Here is a 15,763-nt window from a genome sequence, read left to right as displayed (position 1 = left end):
TCGCAGGGAATGTCTTAACTCGTGTCAAAGTTGAGAAACATCTCTCAGCTTCAGCTGTTGTCATGGGAGTAGTTATGAGGATGTTCAACAGAGTCACAGTCTCAGAGAACGTCTCCTGGAGGTTGTAGCTCATGAGAACCTGGTACAGTGCCAGTGCACCACAGTTTGACTTTCACGTCGTCGGCAAAAAGACCGTTCAGTCTCTCCAAAAGCACACTGGCGATTGAGACTGAGGTTGATTCCGAGATGGGAAGGAACTCAAAAAAGCGCTCCTGCACTTTGTGGTTGCTATCTATGTACCTCAGCACAAGCACCAGCTGTGTCTGTGTAGAAACGTCCGTGGTCTCGTCAGCTTGGATAGCTACGAAGTTCGCCGACTTCACCTCCTCCACAATATGTTCCCTCATGACCGCTAGCATACACTCCAGTAGCTCGTTTTGAATAGTCTTTGATGTGAACTTCTTTCAAAGAGACAATTGAGTTGCACTGAACGCTAGCCATGTTGATAGTAGTACGTGAATTGATTGACGCTGCTACCCGCTCTTTTCTTAGTTACGTTCATGGTTATGTTACGTATGACGAAAGCGCGTAAGTGCAAGCCCTCAGAAACCCATAGAGATTGTATTGAAAGCTCTGATATTTGAAAAAAAAAGATTTTACATGATAGTCTATGAGAGACCCCTGGGCGATTTTCAACCTGACTGAAATCGCCCCAAAAGGGGCGGGGCCATTTGAAGCACGACTTTAGCCTGATTGGACATTTAGTGGCAGATCAGACGTCTAGATTAGAACACTGATAACTACTGTTGCCGTGATATAATTGATTAGAAAAAAAATCCCTTCCTTTTCCCGTTTGGCAGTGCGTCGCCCATATCGCCCTAATGAACACACCGCCCCTGCGTGTACCTATGATGAAAATTACAGGCCTCTCTCATCTTTCTAAGTGGTAGAACTTGCACAATTGGTGGCTGACTAAATACTTTTTCCCCCCACTGTATCTACCTGGTAACAGTCACAATAAGCACACGCATACAACACATGAAGCAACACCCAGCCATCATGAGTACTTTTTAGTCAAAAAATAAACAATTGTCAGTTTTATAACTGAGAATGTACAATTATTTGTGTAAAACTAACAATGAAATATGACTCAGACTCATCCTCTGGCTTCAAAACAGAAGTCCAAACACTTGCGGTATGGTTGTGTAGTTCCGTGGTAAGAAATGGTAGAAAAAAAAACCAACGCTCAATCAAAACCACCTAACCCTAACCTATAGCAGAGCGCTGTCGACAAACCCACTCCTTTCCACACGCCCACTACTTGCCCTTCGACACACCCACTCACCCATACTCTGGTCGCCATATTGAGCTGCAGCTACCCCCTTCTTGTCAGAAGTCTTTGCAACATCAGGTAGAGAACGGTCTGGAATTGACAAATGGGAACACTTTTAATGGCATAGACAACACCGTTCAATCAAGAGCGTCTAACCTATAGCAGAGTGCTTTTGACACACGCACTCCTTTCGACACACCCACTACTCCGAGACATACTTGGTCCAGGACGCAGCTACCTACACTTGTAGCACAGATAGAACAATGTGGCAGATATTTCACCAGATGTATAAGTGTGAATCATCCGTTTTGCGTTTCTACTCACTACCACATATGGTGATGAGAGGAAGCCCAGTGGCCTGCAGTGGGAGAAGATGGAGCGAGATTGATTTTGGCCAACATTATGCAAATGTTCTCATCGATGAAACATTTGATCTCAGTACAGTTTGCCTTTCCCAAAACTAGAATATGAGTGGAACAGAGTGGACTAAGTTTTGTAGATTTTACCCTTTGCCAAAGTTTAAAATAAATTGTTTTGTTTAGAAGGAGTGAAAGGGCGCAGTGGTCGATTTTACCCTTTGCCAAAGTTTAAAATAAATTGTTTTGTTTAGAAGGAGTGCAAGGGCGCAGTGGCAAGGGCGCAGTGGTCTCCTGAGTGGCGCAGTGGTCTAAGGCACTGCATCGCAGTGCTAACTGTGCCACTAGAGATCCTGGTTCGAATCCAGGCTCTGTCGCAGCGACCGGGAGACGGGAGGGAATGGCCGGCAGGGATGTAGCTCAGTTGATAGAGCATGGCGTTTGCAACGCCAGGGTTGTGGGTTCGATTCCCACGAGGGGCCAGTATTTAAAAAATATATATATGTATTCACTAACTGTAAGTCGCTCTGGATAAGAGCGTCTGCTAAATGACTAAAATGTAAAATCTAAAAATGGGCGAATTTAGTTATTGCACAGGGGCACACAGTAGGCGTTCCCTAACGCAAATATGCAAATATATTATAGAACGAGCCAATATGATCTCACTAGCTCGTGCTTGGCTCTGCCAACCTCCTTGCTTGTTCTGCCCACATTTACTCTTTGTTCACATTTAAAACGACAGGCTGTGGTCTATCTTGGTTTAGTTATAGAAATCTTTGCTATTACTATTGCTCACTATAAGCATGGAACTAGTTATTGCAACCATTTGTTTTACGGGGAACAAAATGAACTGCTGCACTGAGCATACCATTGCATGAATGAATGGAATTTGGAAGCGAATGAGCTAGCCATCATTTTGAGTGGTTTGGTGAATGCTAGTCAATTTAAACTGCGTATATAAACATAACTAAGTTATTTAAATATAAAAAGTATTATCTTCTGAATAAAGACCGGAAGGCGTATGAACAACGGGCGGCAGTCAAACTAGCTACCTTGGTAACTTCAAATAGAGACAGGCCAGAATAAAGATGGAAACGATACTTGACCTACCAATTGAAAATAAGATATTTTATGCTGTTCTGGTGTTCTCGTGGACGGTTTATCTATGGGAGGCCTACCTTGCGTACAGACAGGTAATTGTTTACTTTGTTTTGTAACTGTCTCTCTGTCTATACCGCACAAGGCTACCATTACTGCATTGCACAGCTGGCTAGCTAGCCGCTGCCCATTCATAGACGCTACTAGCTAACTACTTTAGCGCCTCTTGACAATAGTACCTTCTGACCGGGGATGTTTGTTAAGAGCCCCGACGCTTGTTCTAAACATTAACACGCATTGCTTTGCTCGGAACTGTTTTGGAAACATAAGGAACGTGTCTTTGTTATCAGCCATAAATACTTAAATAAAAAAACAAAAGGTAAATTACTAGCTAGGTTTTTTAGGGTTAGTGTTCCCACACTGCCATATCTCCATGTTACAGCACTTGATTATGGAACACAGGCCGCCACCATTGCCAATTAGCTATCTAGCATGCTCTGAACACCGCTGTGTGTAAGATAACTGGGGAGGAAGTGTAGTTTGTCATCTGGAGACACAGTGTATGGATCTGTGCAAAACTACTACAGTGTCGGAGTTGTAGTTTACAAGGAGCCAAATGTGGGCGAATGTAATGGCTGAAAACCCAACACACTGAGAAGGGTTTTCGAGAGCTAGATAGCAGCATGCTGACTCAGTTTCATTTATATTGTTTAAATAACCACGTTTCTGTCCACAGTTTTTATGAGTAAAGTCATACCATATAAAAAAAAAATCAGGCCAGCTGTGCTAGAAACGGGAAGTGTCGGTACTATTTTTAAATTGCTGACAGATCATTTGTTTCTTCGACATGGTGGGGTCTTTTTGTGTCTAAAATGTATTATGTGAGAAATAGAGGTGGAAACACCTTTATGCGGAAATATTGATATCATAACCATATCGAAATAACTTTGATATCATAACCATATCGAAATAACTTGGAGTCACGCAATGATATGGTGTGTGGTCCTCCCACTACGACTCGGGAAAGCATGCAGTTTATTAGGCTACAGATGAAATAAGTTATGAACTTCACAGGGTGGTGAAAGTGCACGGTGATCTTGATGCTCTTTTTCAATAAATATCTAGGCCCTTATTTTAGTGACATGATAATCGATGCTTGACTTCCGTTTGACAAATACAAATATTCTCGCTCTTAGGCTATCCATAATAATCTAATCATGTAGACTAGACTACCCGCACTGTATTTGCAAGCTGTTGGCTAGAGTGCATGTGCCAAGACCAAAGTAGGCACATTTGCTATTTAACACAGTTTTTGTGACACAACTATCGGTAGAGTTGAAAATGCGATGGAAACACATTGAACTTTAGATTTTTATTCGGTATATGAAAACGTAAGCGAAAAAATCAACACGAAGTGATTTTTATCCACAACAAGTCATTTTGGTGGAAACACTACTGGTGGGAAAATGTGCATATTTTCGTTTCGTTTTTTGGAATATTCGCATGAAAATCTGTGTTTGCCAGTCTCAATATTTTGCCAAGAACGAAGCTGTCTTCGGGATTGCCTAATAAATCAGACTGTGATACCAATTGTTGATATACAGTCTGAAACAAAGCACTGCTAGCCAGAATGATGAATACAATTACATTTGAATTTAGCTACTCTACGGGTTGTCTGTGCAGTTGGTCCTTCAGCTGGTTGAAATTTGAGACAAAATATCCACAGGAAAGTATTATTTACCCAACTTTTTAGAGCGCCGGTACTGCCAAATATCTATCACCTATTATATTAGCAAAATATTGTAGTTAAGTGCCTGCAAGAATTTGCTTGCATGTACTTCCTTCTGTCTTGTGCACGTGCCTTTGTTGATGAGCAAGTAAATCGTGATAGCCACAGAGACCTGCGTCTTTGAGTCGGTTTAATAATACTTTCCTGTTGATATTTCTCAAATTTCGACCAGCTGAAGGACCAACCACACTGACAATTGGCAGAGTAAGTTCAATTGCAGTTTAGTCAACATTCTGGCTTGTAAAGGACTGTTTGGAATTGTTTTATCTAAAAGCTAGAGACTGGAGTGGAGGCTTGTCCAATCCACACTTGGATTTGTAGAGGCTATCTCATCTTTGTACTGCAACTTGAGACCCCACGAGTCATTCTGTAACATGGAAATTGCCTTTTGGATGAGCTATATGAATGGAAAAATAATATGGATAAGTTGTCTTCTAACCACACAGCGGAGGATATACAGGTCGACCATGCACGTGCCACAAGAGTTGGGGAAGATCATGGACACGGACACCTTTGAGAAGTCACGTCTTTATCAACTGGACAAGAGCAACTTCAGTTTCTGGTCTGGACTGTATTCAGAAACTGAGGGGACGGTGGGTACAACTAAAAGATCCATTGGTTTGTTAGGACCTACTTTGTTATATTAGAACGTAGCTGCCTCCTATTTATCTGCTTACAGAGCGTATCACCACACAGAGTGAATTGTGTGTTTTTAACACTGTTGTGTTGTCTCATAGCTGATCCTGCTCCTTGGTGGAATCCCTTTTCTTTGGAAAGTTGCTGGGACTGTGACTGCTCGTTTTGGATTGGGTCCAGAGTATGAAGTGTGTGCATGCTCCACGGTTAAAATTATCGGTCCAGTATTACAAATGTTTATTTTCTTGAATCATTCCATATATTTCAATGGTTCTTTTTCTTTTAGATCTTCCAGTCTCTTTCGTTTCTGATGCTTGCGACTCTGTTCAGTGCCTTCACTGGCCTTCCCTGGAGTATCTACAACACCTTTGTCATTGAGGAGAAGCATGGCTTCAACCAGCAGGTACATTGTCCAAACTCTCTGGCGACATCCTTATTATACAGACAAACGTTTCGTAGTTTGAATCAATTACACTTTTTCACTGGCATGGTTTTAAACACCCAGTCTCTATGCTTTTTGTTGGCATCTATGGTTCTCCTTCCAGACGCTGGGGTTCTTCCTGAAGGATGCTGTGAAGAAGTTTATTGTGACCCAGTGTATCTTGTTGCCAGTGACCTCACTGCTCCTCTACATCATCAAGATTGGTGGAGACTTCTTCTTCATCTACGCCTGGCTCTTCACACTGGGGGTCTCTCTGGTTAGTCATTTTACCTAGGGCTGTGGCAGTCATGACATTTTGTCAGCTGGTGATTGTCAAGCAAATAACTGCCGGTCTCACGGTAATTGACCGTTAATTAACATAAACACGTTTAGCATCTCCTGGCTTCCATGCATAGCCTACAAGCCACTGATGCAGACCTTTGGAACATCTACATTTAAAAAAAAGTCTAAATCCATTTTAATATAGCCTACACCATCACAATAAATCCATTATTTATTTTAGACTGGTCTAAAGAAACATGATATGAAGAAAATGTAGTCTATTTCAGAAGAACAGAAAAGTTGCATGAAAGGCATGAGCTATGATTTGTTTCTTGTGCAGGCTGAACACACTTCATCAGTCACTCATTCACAATTTGACAAGCACTTGATCATTTTCTCACCAGGCCTTGAATTTCCCGGCGGAGGCCCCCTTGTGTGACCATAATGCCCCCTAAAAAATTACATTTACATTTTAGTAATTTAGCAGACGCTCTTATCCAGAGCGACTTACAGTTAGTGAATACATATTTTTTTATACTGGCCACCCGTGGGAATCGAACCCACAACCCTGGCGTTGCAAACGCCATGCTCTATCAACTGAGCTACATCCCTGCCGGCCATTCCCTCCCCTACCCTGGACGACGCTGGGCCAATTGTGCGCCGCCCATTAGTCTCCCGGTCGCGGCCGGCTGCGACAGAGCCTGGATTCGAACCAGGATCTCTAGTGGCACAGTTAGCACTGCGATGCAGTGCCTTAGACCACTGCGCCACTCAGGAGTACTGTAAAAATGTATGCCTTTTGCGGCCACTTGTTGTGCACTTGGGCTGAATATAATAATTATAATTCCCTTCTCCCGGCTGCCGTGCTCCGAAGCACCTCTCACTCACATGGCTCTCTCAGATATCTCAATTCTTATTAGCCAATGCCCATCATGTGATCGGGTCCTTCTCACAGACATCTCAGCTAAGAAGTAGGCTACAAGTGAAGATTCGTATCGAATTCCGAGGGGCATATTGAAGATGTTAGAAGAACTGTCCACATTTAGCATACTTTTCGTCAGCCAACAAGCTGAGTAGGCTTAACGAACAGCAAAAGCACTAGCCCACGGTTCCCCAACTGGCGGCCCGTGGGCCTTATTTGGCCCCCCATGTTTTCTGAGCATTTTCATTGTTGGACGTAAAAAAAAAATGTAAAAACACCAGGAATCAGCTCCAAGTGGTTTTAATTTAGGAAATCTGTTCCCATGTAAATTATTTCCACCATAATAGAGACACACGATCATATACAAATATAAGCAAGGTTTGAAATTATTATATCTGTTTGGCCTTCTTGCGGTCAATTTGCAGTCTACAAATTATACGTAATTATGTTCCGGCCCCCCGACCATCCACTCAAGTACAAATCGGCCCGCGCCTGAATCTAGTTGATGATCCCTGCACTAGCCTATGTCAATCTACTATCCCCCATAATACAAAAGTGTACCTATTCTAATAAATATTCCAAACATACTCTGGGACAGTTGTGGAATGCTATAGATCCCAAATTAATACAACCACTCGCATAAAAAACAAACTTTAAAAAGCAATGAAGCTGATGCAACTGGATCAGAATGTTTAGCTTAAAATGTTGATAAACTATTTGATCAACTATTTCTTCACAGCAATGCACACACAGCGACTGTTCCAAAATACAATCAAATAGCGGGAAAACACTGTTCTCAAAGGTGACCGCAAATGCGATTATGCATGTAATGCTTTATTATAAAGGTGCATTTTTATGGTGAAAATGATCTTCCCCAAACTTGAAACTCACGTGCCGCCTATGTATGCCAGTTAGCCTCTACATCGGTTGTAAAGCGGATTCATGTGCTTAATTTTAAAAGTTATTTGGCCACTTTAGTTATGATACATATAGGCCTATGGGCTAGGCTACATTATGTGTGCAACTGTGATTTGAAAAAGTCGCCAAAAAAAGGCGTGCTGTTTCTTGCCTTACTGCACGCGCTGGGCATCATTCACAAGTGATAATATATCATTCACAAGTAATAGGCTAATATTGTCACCCATCAGACGATTCTTAATTGAATGTTGTCTTTACATATACTAAATAATATATTTGTGAAATTAGTTTGGATTTAGAATTGACCATTATCATGCACCTGTCTCGGAACAGGTGCATGGGGGAAATAAAATACATGAAATCTATTGCACTTAAATAGCGAATGGAGGACGCTTTTCCCGTGGTTCATTTTCATGGCAGCCAGGTAGGTTATACTCCTGTTGTAAAGCGAATCAATGTGCTTAATATTAGGAAAGTTGATACATAAATATAGTAGGCCTAGCCTATAGAAAGCTAATGGGATCCTCTTTTAATAGAGGCCATCAAAACTATGTTTTCTCATGCAATTGCATAGCCTATAGAAATGTTGCGCAACAAGAGCTCATGGGCTCTCACTAAGTGTTTGATTTGATTTTCAAAAACATTTGCATTGATGTCAGAGTGATTAGAGGGACAATAGAGTGCTGAGTACCAGGCAGTTAGCAAGTTTGGTAGGCTCCTAATGACCATCAGCAGCATCAGAGCTTGGAGAAACCAAGTTACCGTGACTAAACGGTCAAGTGGAATTTGACTGCTGTCATGACTCGTGACCGCCGGTGTGGCGGCTACCTTGAAAAAGCAGTTGTATTATAGGCTCAAGCGATTAAATGATGCTTAATGAGTTAAGCTATAGTCAAGTTAGTCTAATGTATTTCATTCTGATCATTCTTCCTCTCTTAGGTGCTGGTGACCATCTATGCTGACTACATTGCTCCCCTATTTGACAAGTTCACCCCTTTGCCAGAGGGCGAGCTGAAGGAAGAGATTGAGAGCATGTCCAAGTCTATCAGTTTCCCCCTCACTAAGGTCTATGTAGTAGAAGGTAAGGCACAATGCATGAACTCAACAACTAGTTTTGTCCAAAAGATGTGACAGCTTCCACTGTATCTATAATTGTTTATCAGAGGAGACCAAGTTATAATGGGCACTGAGGAGACCAAGGCATAAGTGGGGGGGGTACACATTTTCGCTGTAACATATATGGACAATAAAGTTGTATTGTAATTAGGGCTGTCAAGCACTAAAACAATGTAATCGAATTTGCTCAAATTAAGCTGTAATCTACGATTTTTCATACAAAAAACATTACAAGAATATTGACATCTTGATTTGTCTAAAGTAACGGTTAGGTAAATTGAGAAAGCACACTTTCTTTAACCTCAATATCAACTTGTTTTTACATTGCATTGTTTTTAGCTTTATAGATTATGTATTTGGGATGTTTTCAGTGTATTTTGAATGCTTTCAGACAATGCGATTAATCACGATGAAAAAAAAAAAGATTTTGTGCACTAAAATTTCAAAAGGTTAACTGATTTATTACTCTGACAGCCCTAATCTGTTTTGACCTACTCTTCCAGGTTCCAAGCGCTCCTCCCACAGTAACGCTTACTTCTATGGGTTCTTCAAGAACAAGCGCATAGTGTTGTTCGACACCCTGATGGAGGACTACTCCCCCCTCAACAAGGACGGAGAGCCAGAGACTGTGCCAGCAGAGGAGACTGACACACCAACCGAGGCCAAAGCCAAGCCCAAGGTCAGACTTACTCCTTTACACAGAGAACTGTGTCAACATGTTATTCATCTAAAATACTGAAAGAAGGTTCAGGACAGCAACTTGATTTCCTTCAATTATATTTATTGCTGAAGCATTTCGAAGCAAGCTTCTTCTTCAAAGCAGTCCAGTATTACAGAGCACGCCTTCAGCGTGACAGAATATTTTTGGAATCTTGGTTAGAGCGCTGCAAGCACACTTCAACTTTCATGTTATGAATCTAATTTGTTGAGGTGGTCCTATCATAGAAACCTATAAGATGGTGTACTAGTATTTGTAGTCAGTGTTTCATACATCATTCCTTAAAATCAAGCCATTGATGTTCTAACTCTTTTCAGAACAAGAAGCAAGGCTGCAACAACCCAGAGGTCTTGGCCGTGTTGGGCCACGAGCTGGGCCACTGGAAGTTGGGCCACACTGTGAAGAACATTGTCATCAGTCAGGTTTGTTTGGGAATTCCCTTGATATGTGTTTGCATGTCATAGGCCACTCTCTAGCAGGTCCTGTAAATTCACATGTTGATGTAGAAATGTCAATAACCATGTTTCCATCCACAGTTTTTATGCGAGTAAAGTCATACTGTAAAAAAATTAAAATAAATCCCGACAGCTGTGTTGGAAACAGGAAGTTTTGGTACAGTTTTATAAATGCCGACAGATAATGTGTTCGTTCGACATGGTGGGATATTTTTGTGTCGGTAAAATTAATTATGCGAGAAGTGGTGGTGAAAACGTTTTTATGCGCAAATAATGATATAATAACCATAACAAAGTAAACTTGGAGTCACGCTATGACTCGGGAAACCATGCAGTTTATTAGGCTACAGATTAAATAAATTGTAGTGAAAGTAAACGGTGATCTTGATGCTCCTTTCCAATAAATATCGAGGGTCTTATTCTGGTGACCTGATGATCGATGCTTGACTGCCATTTGACAAATACAAATATTCTCGCACTTATCCATAATTATCTCATTATGTAGACTACCGGTAGTCTACCCTCACAGCCAACCCTCATTGTATCTGCGAGCTGTTGGCTAGAGCGCATGTGCCAAGACCAGAGTGGGCACATTTGCTATATAACGCAACAGTTTTTGTGACAACTATCAGTAGACTTGAAAATGCGATGGACACGCATTCAACTTTAGATTTTTATTAGGTACATAACAACTTAAGCGAAAAATTACATTTTGTGTGCACTACAAGTCCATCCGCAACAAGTCCATCATCTATAAATCTCTGCTAGGCAAATCCCCGCCTTATCTTAGCTCATTGGTCACCATAGCAGCACCCACCCGTAGTCTGCGCTCCAGCAGGTATATCTCACTGGTCATCCCCAAAGCCAACACCTCCTTTGGCCGCCATTCCTTCCAGTTCTCTGCTGCCAATGACTGGAACGAACTGCAAAATTCTCTGAAGCTGGAGACTCTTATCTCCCTCACTAACTTTAAGCATCAGTTGTCAGATCAGCTTACCGATCACTGCACCTGTACACAGCCCATCTGTAATTAGCCCACCCAACTACCTCATCCCCATATTGTTATTTATTTTGCTCATTTGCACCACAGTATCTCTATTTGCACATCATCTTCTGCACATCTATCACTCCAGTGTTAATACTAAATACGTAATTATTTTGCACTATGGCCTATTTATTGCCTTACCTCCATAACTTACTACATTTGCACACACTATATATATTTTCTGTTGTATTTTTGACTTTGTTTTGTTTTACCCCATATGTAACTCTGTTGTTGTTTTTATCACACTGCTTTGCTTTATCTTGGCCAGGTCGCAGTTGTAAATAAGAACTTGTTCTCAACTGGCCTACCTGGTTAAATAAAGGTTAAATAAAATAAAAAATAATAATAATTGGTGGAAAAACACCACTGGTGAGAGTGTGATATTCTCTTTATGCAGATTTGTTGAATATTTTCGCATGAAAATCTGTCGCCAATTGGATGGAAACCTATGTAATGGTTAAAAAAAAATCTCCCCTGCCTCTGTCCTTGCAGATGAACTCCTTCTTGTGCTTTTTCCTCTTTGCTGTGTTAATTGGACGGAAGGAGCTGTTCATGGCCTTTGGTTTCTATGACAGCCAGCCCACGTTGATTGGGTTGATGATCATATTCCAGTTCATCTTCTCCCCATATAATGAGGTGAGTGACTCCATCGCCTAAACAATGCATTTATATCTAACATCTTAATACACTTTTATGTAGGCCTTAGCTGTTGGCACTGCAAGTGTTGTGCAGAGTTTGTTGCGAAAATACCTTGGGCACAGTAGTAAATATTATCAAAATAAATATACAGCTAAAGCTACAATATAGAGTATCTATTAAAGGATAAAACAATTAAATGTTTTATGTACAACCAAATCTATTTTTGATGGAGACACTTTTTAGCGATTTCTGTTGTTTTTGAGAACAAGCGATTCACTTTCTCATCCTCGTTGTGCAGTAAGGAAGGCTCAGATAATTATTTTTGTTTTTACAAATGCCCCAAAAACACACAAATACGTCCTTTTAGTAATGCCGAGTGCTTTTTGAGATTGTTTCGGTTTGATTATTTAAAAAAGAATGGCTGTTTTCGGTTTATGCACTATGTATTGTGTGGGTTGAATGCTGTAACAACACAGATAAAACAATTAATAAAAGTCCCATGATGGTAGTGACTGCCCATTTACTGCTTATCACTTATTAACCATCCTTTATTCACATTACTTTACTTTAATAAAATATTTCAGTTGTGTATATTACATTTCTTAGTCATCTTATCTCTATAGAGCTGCTGGCTATGCTGTCTAACAAAATCACAATTTTAGTGGTTCAAAGGAAGTAAGGCATACTTTTATGACGGCTGATTACCAACTCTCAACACTTAGATCATGTACTTTCAGGTAGAGAGACCTCGCGAACCAACTGCTCTCTATCCCTCTCAATCACATATTCTTACGTAGCAGGCGTAAAAGAAACACAGACAGGACAAGTAGGCGCGCAATGGATTATGGTCATTGTAGTTCATTACCACATTTTTCTGCACTAAACTATGTTGAATAATGGTCTGTTGGAAACTACATCGCACAGTTCGGGAATTCAAATAATTGAACCAATGAAAATAACACATTTCGGTTAATCGCTCAGCACTACCTTTTCGAAATGGAAAAGCGCTCAGTATAGTGATGCAGGTCTTTAGATGTTGTACACATGAAATTGTCATTCCAAACGTTATCCGCACCGTTATATTCCATTTTGTTTGCGACACGAGTGATACCTCTCCATCCATTCTAGCAGCAGGCTATACAGAGAATGGAACAGCTGGATAGGGGAAACAGCTGGAGTGGCAAAAAATGGAGTATAACGTTATGGATAAAGTTTGGAATGACACAATTTCATGTGTACAACATCTAAAGACCTGCATCACTATACTGAGAACATTTCCATTTCTAAAAGGACTAATTTTGATGGTTTTGGAGCATTTGTTCATGCTCTTTCCGAGTCCCGTACTGCACAACAAGGATGAGGAAGTGAACCGCTGGTTGGGGTAAGTTTATAAAAAAAACATGACATTTACATAGAAAATAGATATTTGGTTGTAAAAAAGCAAAGTTGAAGTTTTATTAGTTGTACTGTATGTACATGGTATACATCGTCCAACAAAATGCTTACTTGCAGGTTCCTTCTCGACAATGCAACAACAAAAAGAAATAGTAAATAAAGAAGAATACGAACTTAAAGTAAATGGCAGTAGAATAGAAAAAATGTTTGAGTATAAGTATACAGGAAGGCACTATTTATAGTACAATATTTACACGTGTTTTGGGGATGGGGGGTGAAGTGTATACATTTAGCAGTATAATAAGAGTCTGGAATCAGCAGTTCTGATATGTGCAGAGAATCAGAGCAGGTGGTCTCCTTTAAGTCGGCTTTAAACAGAAAAGGTTGTTACAATGGGGACGGGATGCTAAGAGTACCTCTGACACTTCACTGAGGAAAACTGAAATTGTTTCCCCTTCTTACCTCCAGGTCCTGTCCTTCTGTCTGACGGTCCTGAGCCGCAGGTTTGAGTTCCAGGCGGATGCCTTTGCGCGGGGCATGGGCCGAGCCTCAGAGCTCTACTCCGCCCTCATCAAGCTCAACAAAGACAACCTGGGCTTCCCTGTGGCCGACTGGCTCTTCTCCATGTGGCACTACTCCCACCCTCCCCTTCTGGAGCGCCTACGGGCCCTGGGAGGCACGAAGCAGGACTGACGGGCCCCGAAGGGAGAGCCACGTCTGCTGCCTCTACCCAAAGGCCTCCGCAAGCCACTTCTGGCCCTCTGATGTCCTCCCCACCCCTATCTTTCTCGCTGTTTCCTTGTTTTTGTTATCCTTTATCTTTACCATTAGGTTCCTTTTTTCAATTTCAAACTTAAACAATACCAAAATGGTTTGGTTTTGGTGAGACGAAGAGATCTCGTCTATGCTTATTCTAGGCAAACATGAAGGAACAGATGTCATAAACACAAAACCATTGTGGGCATAAATAATTGCCCTAAAATGTTATTTTAAGCACTTGCCACTAGTACAGGTCACATTTATCAAGGATTGCTCATTATATTTCGGCAAGGTTTTTATTTCTTACTCAGTTTTATTTGAATTTTATTTACTTCCCTAAGAATTTGTCATTCCAAGTGTTTTCTCATAAAACCTCAAATTGTACTGTAGCGTAACGATCCCGGTCCAATCCATTTTTAGAGGGGTTTGAAAAAGAAACTGTGCTCCCTGATTATCAAGTGTCAATAGGATGTATTGCTTGTACAGAGAATGGGCCAACAATTAATTATTAGTATATACTGCTGCCTAGGCTGTGACCGAACAGAGGAATTAACAATTTAGGTTACATTTCTCTGCATTTCTTTTTGACACAATTTCGTTTTTTTTTTTTTTTTTTATGCACTTGTTTATAAACAAGGGTCTGACCTTACTGTACTTGTAAATAATTGATTAGCGATTAGCTTGGCAAAAGGAGAAAAAAGTGAATGCAAACTTTTGGCATATTTGAATGTGGTTTGGAATCTTCTGTTATTGTTTAGTTCTCTACTTCTGGTGCCTGTGTGCGAGGTTTGATCGTGAACCCAGTCTTGGCTGGGGGACTGGGGTGGCTGTAAGTCACCTCACATCACATCACATAACTCAAGTGTTTGGTTTGATATAGGACATACAGTACTTTTCTTGCAATATTGTGAATAAAGTCCCTCACAGCAGCTGTCTTATTTCCTATTTGTGTCTCACCTTTGCAATGGTAGTGAGTCATGTGAGCTCCAAAAGTATTGGGACAGTGACATTTTTTGTTTTTGTTTTGGTTCTGTACTCCAGCACTTTGGTTCTATATCGTGGAGCTCCGCCCCATAGGGGAGCTCTGCTCCTAATGGTTTACCCTCTGCCCTAAGGCAGCAGCAGCCTGAGACAAAATTATGCACACACCTACAGCCAATAGGAGTACAGGTGTCCCTATAAGAGGGGGTGCCTCCCCTCAATCAGCCTCCCTTTTTCTTCAGCGACTGGATGACTAGACTGAAGAGCCAAGAAGAGACGAAGCACGAAGACTCAGGACGAAAACACCGTTGATATTCCAGTCATCAACGTCGTCTAAATGAGCACACCGGGAGATTTTCCACCCCCAAAAGCTCTTTTCAGAGCTCAGTGCAGATGCGCTTCCATGGCGGCCGGTGACCACCACGACTTATGTTTCGTGTGTTTGGGATCCCAGCATGCCAAGGAAGGCGTCTGCAGTCCCCGATTGCGCCTCCTGCGCCCTCCTTTCTTTAAAGGAGAGGAAGCAGCGTTAGGCGTTTTCAGGGAGGACATCCCCCCTTGAGGATGTGTTGTCGATACTAGCCTCTGCTTCAGAGGCGTCGTCCGACGGCGCAGACTCGGGGGAAGATAGGGATTTTGAGGAAGGGTCTGGCATTCCAATGGAACAGTCGGACCCCGTCCCTCATACTTTCAAGCCCCCCTTTCCTTTGGAGAGCGAGAGGGCTTGTAGTCCCTATAGCGAAGGGGATACGAGCTCTGAGAGATCAGAAGCTCTCTCTTTCGCTGCAGCCTCTCTGAGAGCGGATTTTCCGGGTCTCATTGAGAGAGCTGCTCAACGGCTGGCAATAAAGCTGCCCCCTCTTCCCCTCCGCACCGGAGGTTGATATGATGGAGGGCGGT

The 15,763-nt window shown here is 41.6% G+C and overlaps 1 protein-coding gene across 1 annotated transcript; it reads left to right on the top strand.

The window, feature by feature from the left end:
- Positions 1-2,427: 2,427 nt before the first annotated feature.
- On the top strand, positions 2,428-14,811 carry LOC121545118 (CAAX prenyl protease 1 homolog). The gene is made up of 10 exons (XM_041855520.2): positions 2,428-2,882; positions 5,023-5,169; positions 5,314-5,400; positions 5,499-5,615; positions 5,758-5,910; positions 8,695-8,836; positions 9,375-9,550; positions 9,907-10,011; positions 11,582-11,725; positions 13,592-14,811. The coding sequence occupies exons 1-10, from the start codon at positions 2,778-2,780 to the stop codon at positions 13,814-13,816; spliced, it is 1,401 nt and encodes a 466-aa protein (XP_041711454.1). The 5' UTR covers positions 2,428-2,777; the 3' UTR covers positions 13,817-14,811.
- The last annotated feature ends 952 nt before the right edge of the window (positions 14,812-15,763 follow it).

This window comes from Coregonus clupeaformis, chromosome 29 (genome assembly GCF_020615455.1).
Source record: "Coregonus clupeaformis isolate EN_2021a chromosome 29, ASM2061545v1, whole genome shotgun sequence".
NCBI classification, from domain to species: domain Eukaryota; kingdom Metazoa; phylum Chordata; class Actinopteri; order Salmoniformes; family Salmonidae; genus Coregonus; species Coregonus clupeaformis.
Note: the sequence above shows the minus strand (reverse complement) of the source record. Positions and strands in the feature narration are given on the sequence as shown.